This window comes from Pipistrellus hanaki (genome assembly GCF_964339955.1).
Source record: "Pipistrellus hanaki genome assembly, chromosome: 15".
NCBI classification, from domain to species: domain Eukaryota; kingdom Metazoa; phylum Chordata; class Mammalia; order Chiroptera; family Vespertilionidae; genus Pipistrellus; species Pipistrellus hanaki.
In genome coordinates, this window is record NC_140517.1 from 16,485,196 (window position 1) to 16,502,403 (window position 17,208).

At 49.7% G+C, this 17,208-nt stretch overlaps 1 protein-coding gene across 3 annotated transcripts; it reads right to left on the bottom strand.

Moving 5' to 3' along the window:
* Window positions 1–1,204: 1,204 nt before the first annotated feature.
* LOC311633722 (carbohydrate sulfotransferase 6) lies at window positions 1,205–15,825 on the bottom strand. Of its 3 annotated transcripts, none has more exons than XM_084906757.1 (3): window positions 15,771–15,825; window positions 15,195–15,261; window positions 1,205–2,874 (listed from the first exon to the last, which is right to left on the bottom strand). In XM_084906757.1, the coding sequence occupies exon 3, from the start codon at window positions 2,852–2,854 to the stop codon at window positions 1,655–1,657; it is 1,200 nt and encodes a 399-aa protein (XP_084762883.1). In that variant the 5' UTR covers window positions 2,855–2,874; window positions 15,195–15,261; window positions 15,771–15,825; the 3' UTR covers window positions 1,205–1,654. The 3 variants fall into 3 exon arrangements, with proteins under 3 accessions (XP_084762883.1, XP_084762882.1, XP_084762884.1); XM_084906756.1 differs by lacking the exon at window positions 15,771–15,825 and adding an exon at window positions 15,546–15,654; XM_084906758.1 differs by lacking the exons at window positions 15,195–15,261; window positions 15,771–15,825 and adding an exon at window positions 15,546–15,668.
* Window positions 15,826–17,208: the final 1,383 nt, after the last annotated feature.

Below are 17,208 nucleotides of genomic sequence, written 5' to 3' on the forward strand. Positions count from 1 at the left end.
AAAAAAAAAAAAAAAAAAAAAAAAAAAGCTCAGTTTTTGTTGTTATTGTTAATCTCACCTAAGAAGATTTTTCCCGTTGATTTTTAGAGAGAGTGGAAGGAGAAAGGGAGAAGGAAAGGAAGGAGGGAGAGACGGAGGGAGGGAGGGAGGGAGGGAGGGAGGGAGGGAGGGGGAAAGAGAAGGAAGGATCAGTTTTCCTCCTGCACACCCCCTACCAGGAATGGAACCCACAACCTGGGCCTGTGCCCTGATCTGGAATCTAACCAGCCATCTTTAGGTGCATGGGGATGATACCTGACCAACTGAGCCACACCCGCCAGGTAAATAAATCTGGTTTGTGTTTTTTTTTAAATACCTTCTCCATAATATTGTGAGCAGGGGCAGGTCTGGGTTTTATGGAGCATGAAGCCCTATCGCTTGACAGAATCCTCCAATGAGGAGTCCCGACACCTCAGCTTCAAGGACAACATACCACTGCTTCCTGCACAAAAAGCAGCAGCAAACACCACATCCCCTTTGCCTTGCCTACTTGCGGGATGGATGTGGGCCCACAACTGAGGTCTTACAATCTGAGACCACAGCCAGGCTGAGACTCAGAGGCCAGCGACCTCTGGAACCCCTTCTTGTGCCTGCCAGCCACAGCGAGGGTTGCTCCGTTTCCAGAGGTGATAGGCATAGTAGTTCTGGCGGCAACTGTCAGCTTCCAGACCAACTCTGTGCTCCCGGGGAATCTGCTGTATCCTATTTGTGTGGCCTCCAGTCTGCTGCCTTGACCTTTCTGGAGGGTTTGTGAGCTCCCCTCCTCCCCCCACGTTCAGTCATTTTCTGGGCTCAGTTCTAAGCCCTCTACGCATCCAGCATCCTTCTAACGAGGCTTTGCTCCAGAGCTAGGTGCTGTGGCTTGCAGTGAGGGGTCTCACTCTGCCCAGCCTGAAAGGACCAAAGGAAGACAAAGCCTTGCCTCCCCACCGGCTGCCCAAGCTCATAGCAAGCCGGATCCGGTTACATTCACCCTGTGACTGCCCTCCAGGCACTGATCCTGCTGCCAACAACCTCTTGCTCCACCACACCCTCCCCCTGGCTTGCCTCCTAGACCTTCCCAGCCTTCTCTCCCAAGGCAGGAGAGAAATACGGGGAAAGAAAGCCCCTCAGTAGGAGCCGTTGTCTGAGCTATTATTCCCAGTGCCCAGAGGAAGTAGGGGCACAAGCTTTGTTTTCCTTTTTAAAAATATTTTTATTGGGTTTATTTTAGAGAGAGAAGGGAAAGGCGGAGATAGAAACATCACCAGCTGCCTCCTGCATGCCTCCCACTGGGGATCGAGTCTGCAACCTGAATCCAACTGTGACCTCCTGGTGCATGGGACAACACTCAATCCACTGAGCCACACTGGCTGGGCCCGAGCTTTGCTTTCTATGAAGAATGTGCCTGAGGGAAACCCAGCTGCAATCAAAGGACTTCCAAGGAAAATCAAAAAGTGGCAACGAACAGTGAGGGGGTGGGGGGGACGGACAGTACTTTCCTAAAACAAAGGAGGATTCCCAAACTCCCGGCCCCGCCAGCAGCGGCCTGTGCCCTGTGTACCCCCACCCGCTCGCCACCAAAGTCTCCGCCTGGCCCCGGCGATCCCGCCACCACCACCGGGCCTTCCCTCCACTAAGGCCCAGGGTGCGCGTCGGAGGACGAGGCCCAGCTGAAGCTGCTGCTGGCGCCGCCGCGCGGCAGCACGAGATCCAGGGCCAGGTCGCGCTGCTCCTGCTCGGAGAACACGGGCCGGTAGCCGAGCAGCTGCAGCGCGCCTGCACACAGCTCCTGCACGCGGCGGATTTTGGCGAAGGGCAGCGCGTGGCGCCAGGCCTGGGACACGTTGAGCGCGTCCCGGGACGTGGTGAGGAAGGCCTCGCGGCGCCCGCCGGGCCCGGGCCCGTGCGTGATGTTGTGCACCCAGGCCTCCAGCTGCGGCGTGAGGCTCAGGCCGGCGAAGGCGTAGAGCGCGCGGATCTCGGGCAGTGGCGCGCGCACCAGGTCCTCGAAGCGCACCAGGCGGTAGCGGCCGCGCAGGAAGGGCGGCGGCTTGCGGGCGGCGGCCTCGGCGATGCGCACGTGGCTGCGGCACACCTCGCGCACCACACGCAGCCCCGGGTCGGCCAGCACCCACGTGCCGTTGGTGCCCAGCACGATGCCGTTGTCGCGCGCCAGCGCCTTGGCCGTCCGCTCCCGCGAGCGCAGCACGGCGCGCGGGTCCCGCACCAGGTGCACGACGCGCAGGTTGAGCGCCGGGTCGGAGAGCAGCGGGTAGAGCACCTGCAGGTTGAAGAAGCGCACCTCCTTGAGCACCACGTGGCTGTAGGAGCGGCAGGCCTCGCGCGCCAGGCCGAAGGGCCGCCGCGCGCACAGCGGCTTGCACACAGCCTCGCTGCTGATGGCGCCGCGCGGGAAGGCGCCGCAGGCGGGCGGCGAGCACAGCGCGCGGCTCACCGCCCACTGGAACAGGTCCGACAGGTTGCGGCGCAGCGGCAGGTAGGCGTCGAACACGTCCATGTCGCACAGGAAGACGGAGCGCACCAGGTCCCGCACGGCCATGTGCAGCGCCGGCGCGCTGCCCTGCGGCAGCGTGGACCACACGTGCCACGCGGGCTCCATCAGGTAGAAGACATCGGGGTGCTGGCTGAAGAGCTGGCCCACGAAGGACGAGCCGGAGCGCCAGGAGGACAGCACCAGCACGTGCACGCGGTCCCCTTCGCCGCCCGCCGCCGGGGAGGTCGGCCTGGGCCGGGAGACCAGGAAGAGCAGGAGGCAGGTCTGCGCCAGCAGGAGCGCCGTCACCGTGGTGCTGGAGATGCGTGGCAGCCACATGCTGCCTGCCTGCGAGGGGCCTGCGGGAGGGAAGGGAGGCAGTGAGGGAAGCAGTACCCTTGTGCACATCCCAGCTTCTGCTCTGCGATTGCAGAGAGCAGCAGCCCGGGGAACGTGAAGGTAAGACCTAAGCCACGATCTGGTCTGTGAAGAGCACAAGGCCAGTGGCAGACTACTATGAGAAATCCTCTTCTCCTCCTTCCTCACTCCCTATCTGATGAAGGAAATATTTTAATATATATTTTATTGATTTCAAAGAGGAAGGGAGGAGAGAGACATAGAAACATCATGGAGAGAATCATGGATTGGCTGCCTCCTGTATGCCCCCTATTGGGGAATCTAATTCTGACCACCTGGTTCAGAAGTCACGGCTCAACCACTGAGCAACACCTGCAGGATTGAAGGAAATATTTAAAAACAAGACAAAACAAATAAAAAAAACTTTTGCCTTTTGGTTAAGAATTCCTTTTAGGGAGCTATATTTAGGATGTTTAGCTGAACAGCTTGGTGGGTGATTGAATCCTCAGGTTGAATCCTGGTTCAGCTACCTCCTAGCCTGTGATCTTGGACCAAACACTTAAACTTTCCATGACTCAGTTTACCCATCTGTAAAAAGGGGACAACGCTGATCCTGGAGTATTGGTATGAGCTTGGGGGCAGGAGGAATGTACTAAACCCTCATAATTTTCTACACATTGAGCTTCTGCATTGTTTGGGGGAAAAAATTAAATATATTTTATTGATTTTTTTACAGAGAGGAAGAGAGAGGAATAGAGAGTTAGAAACATCAATGAGCCGAAGCTGGTTTGGCTCAGTGGTGGAGCGTCGATCTGCGGAGTGAAGGGTCCCAGGTTCGATTCCAGTCAAGGGCATGTGCATTGGTTGCGGGCACATCCCTGGTGGGGGGTGTGCAAGAGGCAGCTGGTCGATGTTTCTCTCTCATGGATGTTTCTAGCTCTCTCTCTCTCTCCTTTCCTCTCTGTAAAAAATCAATAAAATATATTAAAAAAAAAAAAAGAAAAGAAAAAACATCAATGAAAGAGAAACATCAATCAGTTGCCTCTTGCACACCTCCTACTGAGGATGTGCCCGCAACCAAGGTACATGCCCTTGACCGGAATCGAGCCTGGGACCCTTCAGTCTGCAGGCCGATGCTCTATCCACTGAGCCAAATCGGTTAGGGCTGTTTGAAAATTTTTAACATGCAGATACAGCTTTTGTTATTAAAAGTAAACAAACAAATAAAAGACAAAGAACACCGACTGTTGCCGTCACCCATGGGGAGTGAAGTGCTACAGGATGCTTGGTCTCCAGAGGGAGGGTGTCCTTCTGGAACCTGTGAGTTTGCAGAAGAAACCAGTTCAGGGAGAGAGAGAGGATGGAGCTAGAGAAGCTGGGAGGTGAGCGTAGAGTCAGGCCCCTGGCGGCTGCTTGCCATCTCCCTGCTGAGGTTACCCACTACTGCCGGGGGCTGCTGGGACAGCTGCCCACCTCTATCACAAACCCCTGGGGGATGCCTGGAGGAGCCTCCGGTCCTGAGAAAGCAGGAGCCCTACCGGGGCGACAGCCCTGCCCTGGCTGCAGCTGGGCTCTGACCGGGTGCTGGATACATTTTTCCAAACGAGTGAACTGGCTGTCTCTCCTGCTAAGTGCGGGAGAGAGGACTGGCTTTGAGCTCCTCCCGTGCCACTTAGGAGCTGTGAGACCTGGGGCAAACGACTTGAATTCTCCAAGGCTCAGTGTCCTCCTTCGTGAATTGGGGATCACATTTAACCTCTTACAGTTGCTGAGAGGAATGCTGGTACAAATGCATCAGAGGAAAGGGCTTGGCTTGGTAAGGTACAAGACTATTCTTGCTGTGGTGAGCTGGCAAGGAGGAGCCATGGAGATCACTCAGATGAGACACCTGAGGTCACCTCTGCTTAGAATCCCAACACCTCCCAGGCTTACCTCCGGCCCCAACCACCCTGAATCCTTTGGCAAATCTTTAAAATGCCATGCTTGTGGTGCAGAAAGGAACACTGAGCCTCCCACACCCCAAAGTTCCCGAGTTTTCTCCTCTTTGTACATGGTTCTCCTGCAATGATCAAGGACGAGGTGCTTTGGAAGGCAGAGGCCTGGGAGTTTCCTCCTTAGCTTCACAGTTATTTGCTCCCTGATAACACCCTCCCTGTCCATGTCCCCACTGAGAGAAGCCAGGGTCCAGACCAAGCATGTCAAACTCGCGGCCCGGGGCTGCATACCTCCTTTATTTGGCCCATGGTAGCCTTTGGGTTTGACATGCTTGGTCTAGATCAGTGTTTCCCAAACTTTTGACATATGTGTACCCCTTCTATAATTTTCGTAATGCTGAGTACCCCTCGTACTCATGAGAACGTAGAATTAGGCGCAGCCAAGCACGGTGCAGTGCATATCCCCACCAAACTCTTCCCGTACCCCTGGGGGTACGCGTACCACACTTTGGGAAACACTGGTCTAGATCATGAGCAGATGCCATCTCTGTGGCAGGCTGTAGGAGTGGAAGGAAGATGCCCAACAGCTGCCATCTGCTAACTCCAGGTGGAACTGCCTCCTGGATCCCATACCCACTCCTGAAAGCCTGGAAGACATGGAGAGTCACCACCCATCTGCTCTATACTTATTGCCTCTCCTTTTCTGCTTCCCCTGAGCACAGGGGGCAGGAGAGGAAGGGAACTCATAACTGGTGTGCTTGACATACATCATCTCAAATGTGAGATGCTTTATATCCGCCCTATGATTTAACTCAGCAGCCCCTGAGGCGGGCATTATAATCTCAGTTTTTTAGGTAAAAGACCCAAGGCTTGAAGAGACAGCAGGAAACCGAGACTCAAACCCAGGACTTCCATTGCTAAGCCCCTGGCACTTTCTTAAAAAATATATAATTTCCCCTCTCCCTTCCTCTCTGTAAAAAAAAAAAATAAAAATAAATCAGAGGTCGTTCCAAGATGGCCAACAGGTAAACACCTAGCCGCAGCCACACACAACAATTTCAATAAAATACAACTAAAATATAAAATGGACATTACCCAGAACTACAGGAAAGTCGACTGACTGGAAATTCTACAACGAGAAGCAAGGAGAAAACCAGAAGAAAGAGCGGAGGAGCTGTAAAAGCCTAAGGTATGGAGACAGGCGGTGCACGCAGAGAGGACGGAGCCAGAGAGGAGGGAAGCTGAGTGCCTGGCTGGCATTCCCTAGCGGGAAGGAGATAAAACTCCGACTGTGCTGGGCCCCAGTTCCGACTGCTCTGAACCCCATTTCTAGGCCAGACCCTGGGGACCCAGGCTCATCCAGAGGGAGCTGGGCTATAAGGCGGAACCCGGGGGAGCGGCGAAAGGAGGTCCCGGAGGCGCGCACATTGTGCGCAGAGAAGGGACGGTTGGCTGTGCCGCGGGACTGCCCTGGCGGGAAGGAGACAGGGGCTCCACACTGCTCTGAACGCCACCTCCAACTCCACTTCCACCTGAACTGAACCCCAGTTCCGGGCTCACTGAGGGAAAGCCTAGACTGTTTGGTAGCAGGTGAAGATCGAGGGCACCTTTCTCTCAGAGGCGCTGGGAACGAGTACTGAAGGACTCTGACACTCAGGAGCCGCATAGGGCGGGGCTGACGGAAGCCAAGGCTGTAGGCTCCACACTGAAACCCCGCCCCATCCAAGCAGAACACAGAGACTTTTAAGGCTACCAACTCAGGAAAGCTGCGAAAATGCCGAGACGAAATAGATAACAAACGAAAGAAATGGAGGACAAAAAGCGACTGGATATAGAGTTCAAATCTACGCTTATAAGGTTTTTCAAGAATTTCCTAGAAAAGATGGATAAGACCTATGAGGATATGAAAAGGGATCAACTAGAATTAATAAGGAATCAAAGAGAAGTTATAAGGGATCAACAAGAAATAAAGAATACATTGTCTGAAATAAAAAATATTATACAGAGTCCTAAAAACAGAATGGAAGATCGCAAGAATCAAGTCAAAGAGTTGGAACATAAAGAGCCAGAAGACACTCTTCCGCAGAAGCTAGAAGGCAAGAGAATCCAGAAAATTGAAGATAATGTAAGAAACCTCTGGCACAACTTCAAGCGAACCAACATCAGAATTATGGGGGTCCCAGAAGATGAGAGAGAGCAAGATGTCGAAAACATACTGAAAGAAATAGTGACAGAAAACTTCCCCCACCTGGTGACAGAATTAGACTTACAAGTCCAGGAAGCGCACAGAACTCCAAATAAGAGGAATCCAAAGAGGACCACACCAAGACAAATCATAATTAAAATTCCAAGAGCAAAAGACAGAGAATATTAAAAGCAGCAAGAGCAAAGAAGGTAGTTACCTATAAAGGAGCACCTATACGATTGTCATCTGATTTCTCAACAGAAACCATGCAGGCCAGACGGGAATGGCAAGAAATATTCAAGGTGATGAATAATAAGAACCTACAGCCAAAGATAATCTACCCAGCAAAGCTATCACTCAGAATCGAAGGCCAGATAAAGAGCTTCACTAATAAAAAAAAGCTGAAGGAGTTCATCAACACCAAACCAGAATTATATGAATTACTGAAGGGGGTTCTTTCTGAAGAGAAAGTAAATAAAGATAAAAATTATGAACAACAAATACGTAACTATCAACAAGTGAATCTAAAAACCAAGGAAATATTAAAAAAAATCTGATGAACAATATTAACTGTTGAATATAATAGAATCAGAGGTATGGAAGGGGAGTGAACTGACGATTCTTGGGGAAAAGGGGAGAGGGGGATGTGGGAAGAGACTGAACATAAACTGTGCACCTATGGATGAGGACAATGGGGAGTGGGGAAAGGGGTGGGGTGGGAACCTGGTGGAGGAGAGCAATGGTGGGTGGGGGGGGGGGAGGAACATTTGTAATAATATGAACAATAAAAATTTATTTAAAAAAATCAATAAAAAATATTTTAAACTGGCCTCTCCAGGCCCCGCGGAGTGCAGGGCTCGGATGCGCTGGCCCAAACTCGGCTGCCTGGACAGCCCAGCCCCGCCTTGCAGACAAGGATCTTGGCCACAGGCCAAGGTGTTGGTTACCTGCACTCCAGGGAAGCCAGAGGTCTTCTTAAGTGACTTACACAATACAGGAACCGCTGCTATCTGATCCTGGTACTGGAGCTCAAGAACTAGGAAGGGGAGTGGAAACATCCTGTGCCACGTAGGGTGCCCGGAGAAGTGCAGGTCCCCAGAAGGAGCCTTTAGTTCAGCACACCTACCGACTGCCCCGGGGTTCAAAGTTAGGAAGACCACGTCAGGCAGGCACGGTGATGTGTACGTTTATCTTCATGATTGAATGTTATCCTCCCCGAGTCCCCAGGAGGTAGGAACTATCCCTGTTTGTTTTAATTTGAGGCAATGGGTTCTGACAATGAATACTCAGCTAGTGAGGCACAGAGCAGAGGTTTAAATCCAAGGGCCAGATCCCCCAGGGGAGGGTCTTGGGATGGGTTCCTTCCTAAACCTTTGCCTACTAGTTCCCCATCCTGGAAGTCCCCTGCCTCTCCTCTGAATTCTTTCCTGTTTGAAGTCTTTTGGGAGCCGAAATCGGTTTGGCTCAGTGGATAGAGTGTCGGCCTGCGGACTGAAAGGTCCCAGGTTCAATTCCGGTCAGGGGCATGTACGTTGGTTGCAGGCACATCCCGGTAGAGTGTGTGCAGGAGGCAGCTGATCGATGTTTCTCTCTCATCTATGTTTCTAGCTCTCTATCCCTCTCCCTTCCTCTCTGTAAAAAATCAATAAGATATATATATTTTTTAAAAAAGGGTTCGATTCCTGGTCAGAACACGTACTTAGGTTGCAGGTTCTATTGCCAGTTGGGGGGCATATATGAGGCAACCAATCAATGTTTCTCTCTCACACTGATCTCTCTCTCTCTGTCTCTTTCTCTCAAAATCAATGAAAACATCCTATGGGTGAGAATTTAATAATAATAATAATAATAATAATAATAATAATAATCTACTTAGCTTAAATAAACACAAGGCATCCCTGGAAGTTTACACAAGAGTGCGACCATATTAGTTCCCCCTGAAAGTGTGATGGAAGAGCTGGAGCCCAGGAATCGAGCTGTCTGGGTAGCGCTGACTTGTAACCCAGCTTTGCCTGCCCTAAACTCAGCAGCCTCCCCCAGCCCTGGCAAAGAATCTAAGGGAGAGAAATGTAATTATAGGTACAATCCCCGGCTCAGATTTCTCTCAATTCAGCATCAGCTGGAGGCCATCCCTGTTGAGGAATCCCAAAGGCCAGAGAAAATGGATTCTGGATGCGGGATCAGTGGACTCTAGGTATTAAGGACCACCCCAGCAGGGCAAAAACAGCGCTAATGGAGACTGGCCATTCATTAGGGCGAAAGCTTAAAAAGGAGGGAAGGCAAGAAGAGGAAGGGAGGGAGAGAGAAAAGGAAAATAAAAGAAAAAGTATCAAGCAGAGAGGGAGGAAAAGAGAGATGGGAGGGGGGGGGGAAGGTAAGAGCTTATGGTGGAGGGGGTACAAAGATCATCAGTAAATACCACCCACTGAGGGCTTCCTGTATTCCAGGCCTTTTCTACCATCTTCAGGTTTAATCTTCACAACCACCCTATGAAGTAGACCTGATGCTCAGCCTATTTTACAGATGCAGAAACGGAGACTTAGAAAGATGTTGTATATGACACCAATTGTGTTAAACACACACACACACACACACACACACACACACAAAATACCCAAAAAACAGGAATATCAAAGGGCACCATCAATAAAATAAAAGAACACCCATCGATGGGAGAATATGTTTGCAAATCATATACACAACAAAAGACTTAGACCCAAAATACAAGTGTATAAAATTCTGTCACAACTCCATATGAAAGACAACCTGATTTTTAAATGAGCAAAAGATTTAAGTAGAAATTTCTCCAAAAGCGGCCAGGCCCGGAGCAGCCGGGTCTGGTGCGGCCAGGCCAGGAGCAGCGGCTGCCAGGCTGGGAGCGGCCAGGCCCGGAGCAGCCGGGTCTGGTGCGGCCAGGCCTTGAGCAATGGCTGCCAGGCTGGGAGCAGCCAGGCCCGGAGCAGCGGCTGTCAGGCTGGGAGCGGCCAGGCCCGGAGCGGCCGGGACCGGAGCAACCGGTCCCAGAGCAGCCGGGTCGGGTGCGGCCAGGCCTGTAGCAGCAACAGCCAAGTCCAGAGCAACTAGGTCGGGAGCGGCAGTGACCAGACCCGGAGCAGCTGGTTGTGGAACGAACCAGAGCAACAGAGGCCAGGCCCGGAGCAGCCAGGCCCGAAACAGCTCGCTCCTCGCCTGTACCTGCCCACGGCTGCCTCTCAGACATGGCTGGAAACTTTTGCGGGAACTTGAGGGTCTGCTGAATCAAGTGATGAAGGCTTAGATCTGGATGTGTTGAGTTAGTATAGCGCTGGGGTGTTGATCTGTAAGTGCCTTGGGTGGGGCCTGGATGAGGCTGGTTGACCTATTTGGAAATGTCTTTTGTGTGAAGTGTATCATTGGGCATGTGGAGGTATTATTGATATGAGATAATGCTAAGTAACAGATTTACTATCTGAAAAGGGATTTACTATCGGGGAAAGGGAGGGAGGAAGAGACTGAACATAAACTGTGCACCTATGGATGAGGACAATGGGGGATGGGGAGGGGGCGGAGGGTGGGGTGGGAACCTGGTGGAGGGGGGAAGAAATGAGGAACCTTTGTAATAATATGAACAATAAAGATTGATTAAAAAAAATAATAAAATAAAAAATAAATAAATAAATAAATAAATAAATAAATAAATAAAATAAAAAAAAAAGAAATTTCTCCAAAGAAGATGTACAATTAACCTATAAGCACATGAAAAGATGCTTGACATTTTTGGTCACTAGAGAAATGCAACTAAACTACAATGAGAACCTAGCCAGTTGCTCAGTGGTTAGAGCATCAGCCTGTGGACTGAAGGGTCTCAGGTTGGATTCTGGTCAAGGGGCATGTATGTTGGTTGTCGGCTCAATCTCTGGCTCCATTCGGGGTGTGAGCAGGAGGCAACCAATCGTTGTGGTCTCTCTCTCACATCGATGTGTCTCTCTATATCTCTCCCCCTCCCTTGCACTCTCAAAAAATCATTCAGGTGAGGATTAATGAAAAAAATATGAGAGCCCACTTTTATCTACTAGGATGGCTGTAATGAAAAAGATAGGTAATATCAAGTGTTAGTGAGAATGAGGAGAAACTGGAACTCTCATACACTGCTGACAGGAATGGGAAATGGTGCAGTAGCTATGGAAAGAGTCCTCTCCCAAAAAGCTTACAGGGAGTCACCATGTAGCAATTCCGCTCCAAAATATGGACCCAAGAGAACTGAAAACATGTCCACACAAAAAGTTGTTTACCAACTGTCACAGTAGCATTATTCTAACGGCCTAAAATGGAAACATTTCAAATAGTCAGCATTTGATGAAGGAATAAACAAAATGTGATGTATTCATATAATTGAATATTATTTGGCAATAAAAAAGGAATGAGGATGAAAAAAAAGGAAGTACCTGTGGGAAGCCTTCCATTGTCTTCACTCGCAGAGAGCTGTGGACAAGGAGCCCAGAATGCTGGTGACCCTTGAGCCCCTGGCAGAGGTGAGAGCTGTGCACCCACTGTTTAGTAGAGACAATGGTAGCTGAAGCAACTTCCCCACCAGATAGTCATATAAATATTATTATTTCTTGTCTCGTCTCTTTTATTTGCGTGCAGCCCCTTCTCCAGATTCCGAACCCTGAACCACACGGGATGTGGGTCTGTCTTCACAGTGCCGATACATGCTACAACATGGATAAACCTTGAGGTGATTAACGCACAACACTACATATACGATAAGCCAGTGAATTGTATACTTTAAAAGGATGAACTGTAATGTACAGTGGTGCCTCGCATAACGAACGCCTCGCACAGCGAACTTTGGACAGGTTTTTCATGAAACCATCGGCCAAAAAGCAGAAAATGGATGAAGATGTGCAAGATTCGGTAGACTCTACTTAGTCTGTCTTAAAATTAAAAAAATGTGTGTTTTTTTTTAAAAAAAATTATGTTTTTAGATGTATCTAAATAAAAATATGTCATCTTAGCATATTTTTTTATGTCATCTTAGCATATTTTATGCTACAGAACGAATTATTTTTTTTAACATGCATTGTTATGGGAAAACGCGTTTCACATAACGAACTTTCCGCATAACAAGCTTGCTCCTGGAACGAATTAAGTTCGTTGTGTGAGGCACCACTGTATGTGTATATATATCTCAATAAAGCTGTTATAATAATTACACAAGTGTGTATTTATAACAGGAAAGCTGGAATGATACGTGCTAAATATTAGCGATTATTTCCTATCGCCAGATTACAAGTACTGATTTTTCTTATTAGTGTCGTGCTGCCTTTTCCCAGATGGTCTACAATAAACTTTTATTACTTTGGCAGTCATAAAATCAGTTCTTTTTAGTTGGTTAAAGGAAGCATGGGTACACTTTGCCTGCTCCCGCCTCCACTGCAGGGAGAGAGGTGCCTGCATATCTACCTCCCGGCTGAGGTGGTCTCCAGTTGACCAGAAGGCTGGGCAGTAGGATGAATTACCTCCTATGCAGTAATGGTGTGGAGGCTCACACGCCCTCCCTCAGCCCCGTGAGCTGGGTTGGGCTGTGGCGAAACAGGTGGCCAACCCCAAGCCCTAGCCTAGCACATCTGGCATCTCTCTGCCTGCCCTGTGGCACCAACCAGAGTCAGGGAGGCTGGAGTCACACAACCCAGATGTTGCTGGAGGAGACAGATTTGCCTGCAAGAATGTATTGGGAAATGAAATCAAATTAGTCTGGGAAAAGAGCCTCAAATCCCTTAGCTCAGAGTCACCCTGGGGGAACTTTAGAGCAGATACCCATAAACCCCTTTCCCTAGCTCTGGGGTTGGGGATCCTCAAAGCATACTCTGCACAGCACCTGTGTGGTCTAAAATTGGGCATAGAACCTGGCAGCTGGAGGGCCCTGCAGTCTGGGCCTTCCGCCTCTTCTCATTAGTAACACACACACCATAGGGAGGTAGGGGGTGCGCATTTAGCACGTTCCCCTGTGTTCCCCCAGGTGTTGACTGAGCCCTTTTATTTTATTTATTTTATTTTTAAAAATATATATTTTATTGATTTTTTTTACAGAGAGGAAGAGAGAAGGATAGAGAGATAGAAACATTGATGAGAGAGAATCATCGATCAGCTGCCTCTTGCACACCCCCCACTGGGGATGTGCCCGCAACCAAGGTACATGCCCTGGACCGGAATTGAACCTGGGACCTTTTAGTTTGCAGGCGACACTCTATCCACTGAGCCAAACCGGTTACGGCTGAACCTTTTTATTACAGAGATCATCTGGAATGTTCTCTGGTGTGTTTGTGTAAGCTTTTATTTTTATGGATTGATTTTTTTAAAAAGTAAATCATTCTTACAAGTCAATGACATAAAAAAGAGACTGTTTTAGAAGAAAACAACTCAAAACACATAACAAGTTGTGGGCCTTCTTTGAATTCTGACCCAGAGCAACCAACCATAAGAAGATATCTTGAAAGCAATCAGAGAAATCTGAATATGAACTGAGTACTGTATTAGGTGATATTGAGAAACCATTGTTAATGCTATTATCACTACCCAGAATTCTCTTGTTTATGCATTGCTGTACCTATCTCCCCTTACGAGAACAGAAGCAGGATGTGGTCTGTCTCTTTAGAGGAAGGAGGGGGGTAGTACAGTGGTTAATAGTGTGACTCCACTTGATCATCTACTGCGTGATCTTGGGCAGGTTACTTAACCTCTCTGTGCCCTTTCACCCTCTAATCTATAAAATGGGGGAAATAAAACAGGGTTGGCAAAAATAGGTTTACATAATGCAAATAAATAATAAATAACGTAAGAATAAACTGTTTCACATACTCTGAACTGTAAATCCATTTTTGCCGATCCCTGCATTACACAAGCATGGGCTTAATTTGACAATTAAATGAGTTGGAAAGCCTTAGACTTCACTGCAAAGTAGCATTAAACTGTAAAACATAGTTGAGAGACAATGTTAGAGAGCTTCTCAAGATCAGAACAGAGTGTAGGAAGTTGTTTGTACATGTGGGTGATTCATGAGTTAATATTTAAAAAGTAGGACAATATCTCATACAAAGTACACTTATGAGTACTTGCTCGGGAATATTCCAAACCATGGGTTACAACTATATTCTATGATTCCAAGGGAACCCTTGGGTTTTACAAGGGAAACTCAAGGACAATAGCCTAACCCGGTGCAGGTGACTCGAGCACCCTAGTTACAGAACGTGGCCAGCCAGACAGGGCCAGAACACGTCCATAGAAAACGTAAACCAGTGAGTGAAAGCCAGACTGGGTTCAGATCCTGCCTCTACAACCACCGAGGCCTGGGCCTGAGCAAGTCACCCCTAAGCTCCCTGTGCGTCAGCTGACGTACCATCCAGGTTGGAGAGGTGTGAATGGAACAATCTGATCCTTAGCCTCGTCAGCACTCACTATTCTTTAAAAAAAAAAAATTATATATACATATATATATATATATATATATATATATATTCTTTAAAAAAATTATATATTTTTTCTTTAAAAAAATATATAATTCTTTAAAAAAATTATATATATATATATATATATATATATATATATATATATATATAAAAAATTGATTTTTTACAGAGAGAGAAAGGGATAAGGATAGAGAACCAGAAACATCAATGAAAGAGAAACATTGATCAGCTCCTGCACACTCCCTACTGGGGATGTGCCCACAACCAAGGTACATGCCCCCGACTGGAATTGAACCTGGGACCCTTACGTCCGTAGGCCAATGCTCTATCCACTGAGCCAAACCAGTTAAGGCAGCACACTATTCTTATTGATTTGAGAGAGAGAGAGAGGGAGAGAGGAACATGGGTCAGTGGCCTCCTGCACGCACCCTGATAGGCATCAAACCTCAGTATATGCCCTGACTGGGATTTGAACCCACTACCTTTTGATGCATTGGCCTGACTACACTCAACAGAGCCACACAGGCCAGGGGGCAGCACTTGGCTCATTCACTCATGGTTTCAGGGCAGCCAAAGCCTTTCAGTTCTTCAGGCCTCAGCTTTCCCATCCCCACGTCTCTGGTACAAGAGGGAAGGAACAGGAGAGTTGACATTTGCTGGGCACCTATGCCGAGGCCAAGAGAGGTCTCTCTTGTGGCCCAGGCAGGGGCTGCCAGACTCAAAAATCAGCTGGGTCTGGTTCCAGATTCACTCACCAAGCTGCCGCTTCTCAGGAGTTCCGTGGAAAATGCCGTCGGAGAGCTATCTGGATTAGCTGACGTGCTGGAAGACGGTTTAAAACTAGTGCCTGGGCAGCGATGGTCTTTGCGCGTTCAGATAAAACCGTCACTTTCAACCCCTCCCATGGTCTTTGCGCGTTCAGATAAAACCATCACTTTCAACCCCTCCCAGCTTTATTCGTTCAGATAAAACGATCACTCCCCCCCCCACCCCCACCCCCCACCCCCCCGGTTGCAAGATCAAAATCTCCCCACCTCAACCCTGACCCAGGCTCAGCCCCAAGCCCGCCCAAGGCGGAGACAGCCGCGCGGAGGTCCCGGGCTGACCTGGCGCGGCTGCTTCCGAGGCTCCGAAAAGGCTCCTTGTCGCCTCTTCCAAGTTCCACTCCGCAGCCTGCCGTCCCTGCGCCGGGAGCCCCTCCCTTCCCGGGCTGATCAGTTCCGCGGAGATCCCGAGGTTACTAAGGGGCGCCGGTGATGCCAGGGACGGGTGATGGGGCGTTACGGATGCCAAGGTATTGGAGGCACCTGGGGAACCCGCGGCGGAGGTACCTGTAAACAGGGCAGGCTTTTCCGTAAAAAAAAGAGAGGCGTCAGAAGATGCTGGGGTGGCTGGCGGCAGTCCTGGGGCCACAAGGACCAGATTCGGGGTCCCCGCCCGCCCCAGCCCCGGGCCCCGCGCTCCCCAGTGCGCGTCCGGCGCTGCCCGCGGGGAGCGAGCGGAGCGCAGCGCACACAATGAGGCGCTTTCAGACGTGGCTGCGGTCCCGAGCTGGCAGGCGGCAGCCGGGGCGGGAGCGAAGGAAGAAGCCGGTTGGCCCCGGGCTCCGGCTTACCAGCCCCTCTCGGGCCGGGGGGCCACGCCTCGGGGGAGGGACACTGGCCAGGGGCGGGCGCAGAGGGCCCCGGGTGAGAGGAGGCACAGGTGGGCTCTGGGGCTGCAGGAGGCGCGCTGTTTGGGGGAGGGCTCTTAGCAGAGTCACCTCTCCTCTCACTAATGGACCAAAACAGTCCCAAGGAGGGAGGCTCCCAGGAGCACAAAAGGCCCTTGTGAAGAAGAAGAAGAAAAAAATTAATCTTAATTTTGCCCCTCCTCGCTCTCGGTGTGGCTTTTTTGCAGCAGCGAAGTGACTTGGAATCCAAACCCAGCTTTTGAGGTCCCAGCCTCAGCCCGGAGCCAAGTACAAGGCACCTGGATGCCAGGTGAACCCACGAAGGAGTGGAGCTGCGAGGGGCTGGGACACCAGGTGGCCCTCAGGAACCAGGCCCCACGCTGGGTGGCTGTCTTCTCTCCTCCCCTCCCTGCTCTAGCCACTGGATAAATACAGGATACATTTCAGTAAATAAAGCAGATGGCCCCCCTCCCCCTCCAGATAAAAGAGCAGAGACCAGGCATTTGAAAATGATAGACAAGTCTGACCTCTGGGAATCCGTGGTGGCTTCTAAAAGAAGCCTGCTGCAAGAGCACTCGTATAGATGAGAGCATTCTTTCCAGGATGCGGCTTGGCAAGATGTTAAAATCCTTAAGAACAGTCATAAGCTTTCTGAATTAGTAATTCCTCTCTAGGATCTATCTTAAGGAAATAAAAACCAGCAGCAAAGGTTTGTACACCGGGTTCAAAGAAGTGTATGACAGAAAAAGAAAAAGAAAAAGAAGAAGAAGAAGAAGAAAAAAAAAACAATACAAAGGATGTGTACCAGAATGCCAACAGTAGTAATTTCTGGGTAGCAAAGTTACAACTTATTTTCTTTAATTACACATTTCCCCCAGTAGGCATTTAGAACTGCTCTGGTCAGATATAAACTTTTTAAAAGCTGGTTGGGTTCAGTGGATAGAGTGTTGGCCTGCAGACTGAAGGGACCTGTCAAGGGCACGTGCCCGGGTTCTGGGCTCCAACCCCAGTAGGGGGAGTGCAGGAGGCAGCCAATCAATGATTCTCTCTCATCATTGAAGTTTCTATCTCTCTCCATTCCCCTCTGGAAAAAAAAA

Coding starts and splice junctions, on each gene's coding strand:
- LOC311633722 (XM_084906757.1), bottom strand. CDS start 2,854: ATGTGGCTGCCACGCATCTCCAGCACCACGGTGACGGCGCTCCTGCTG.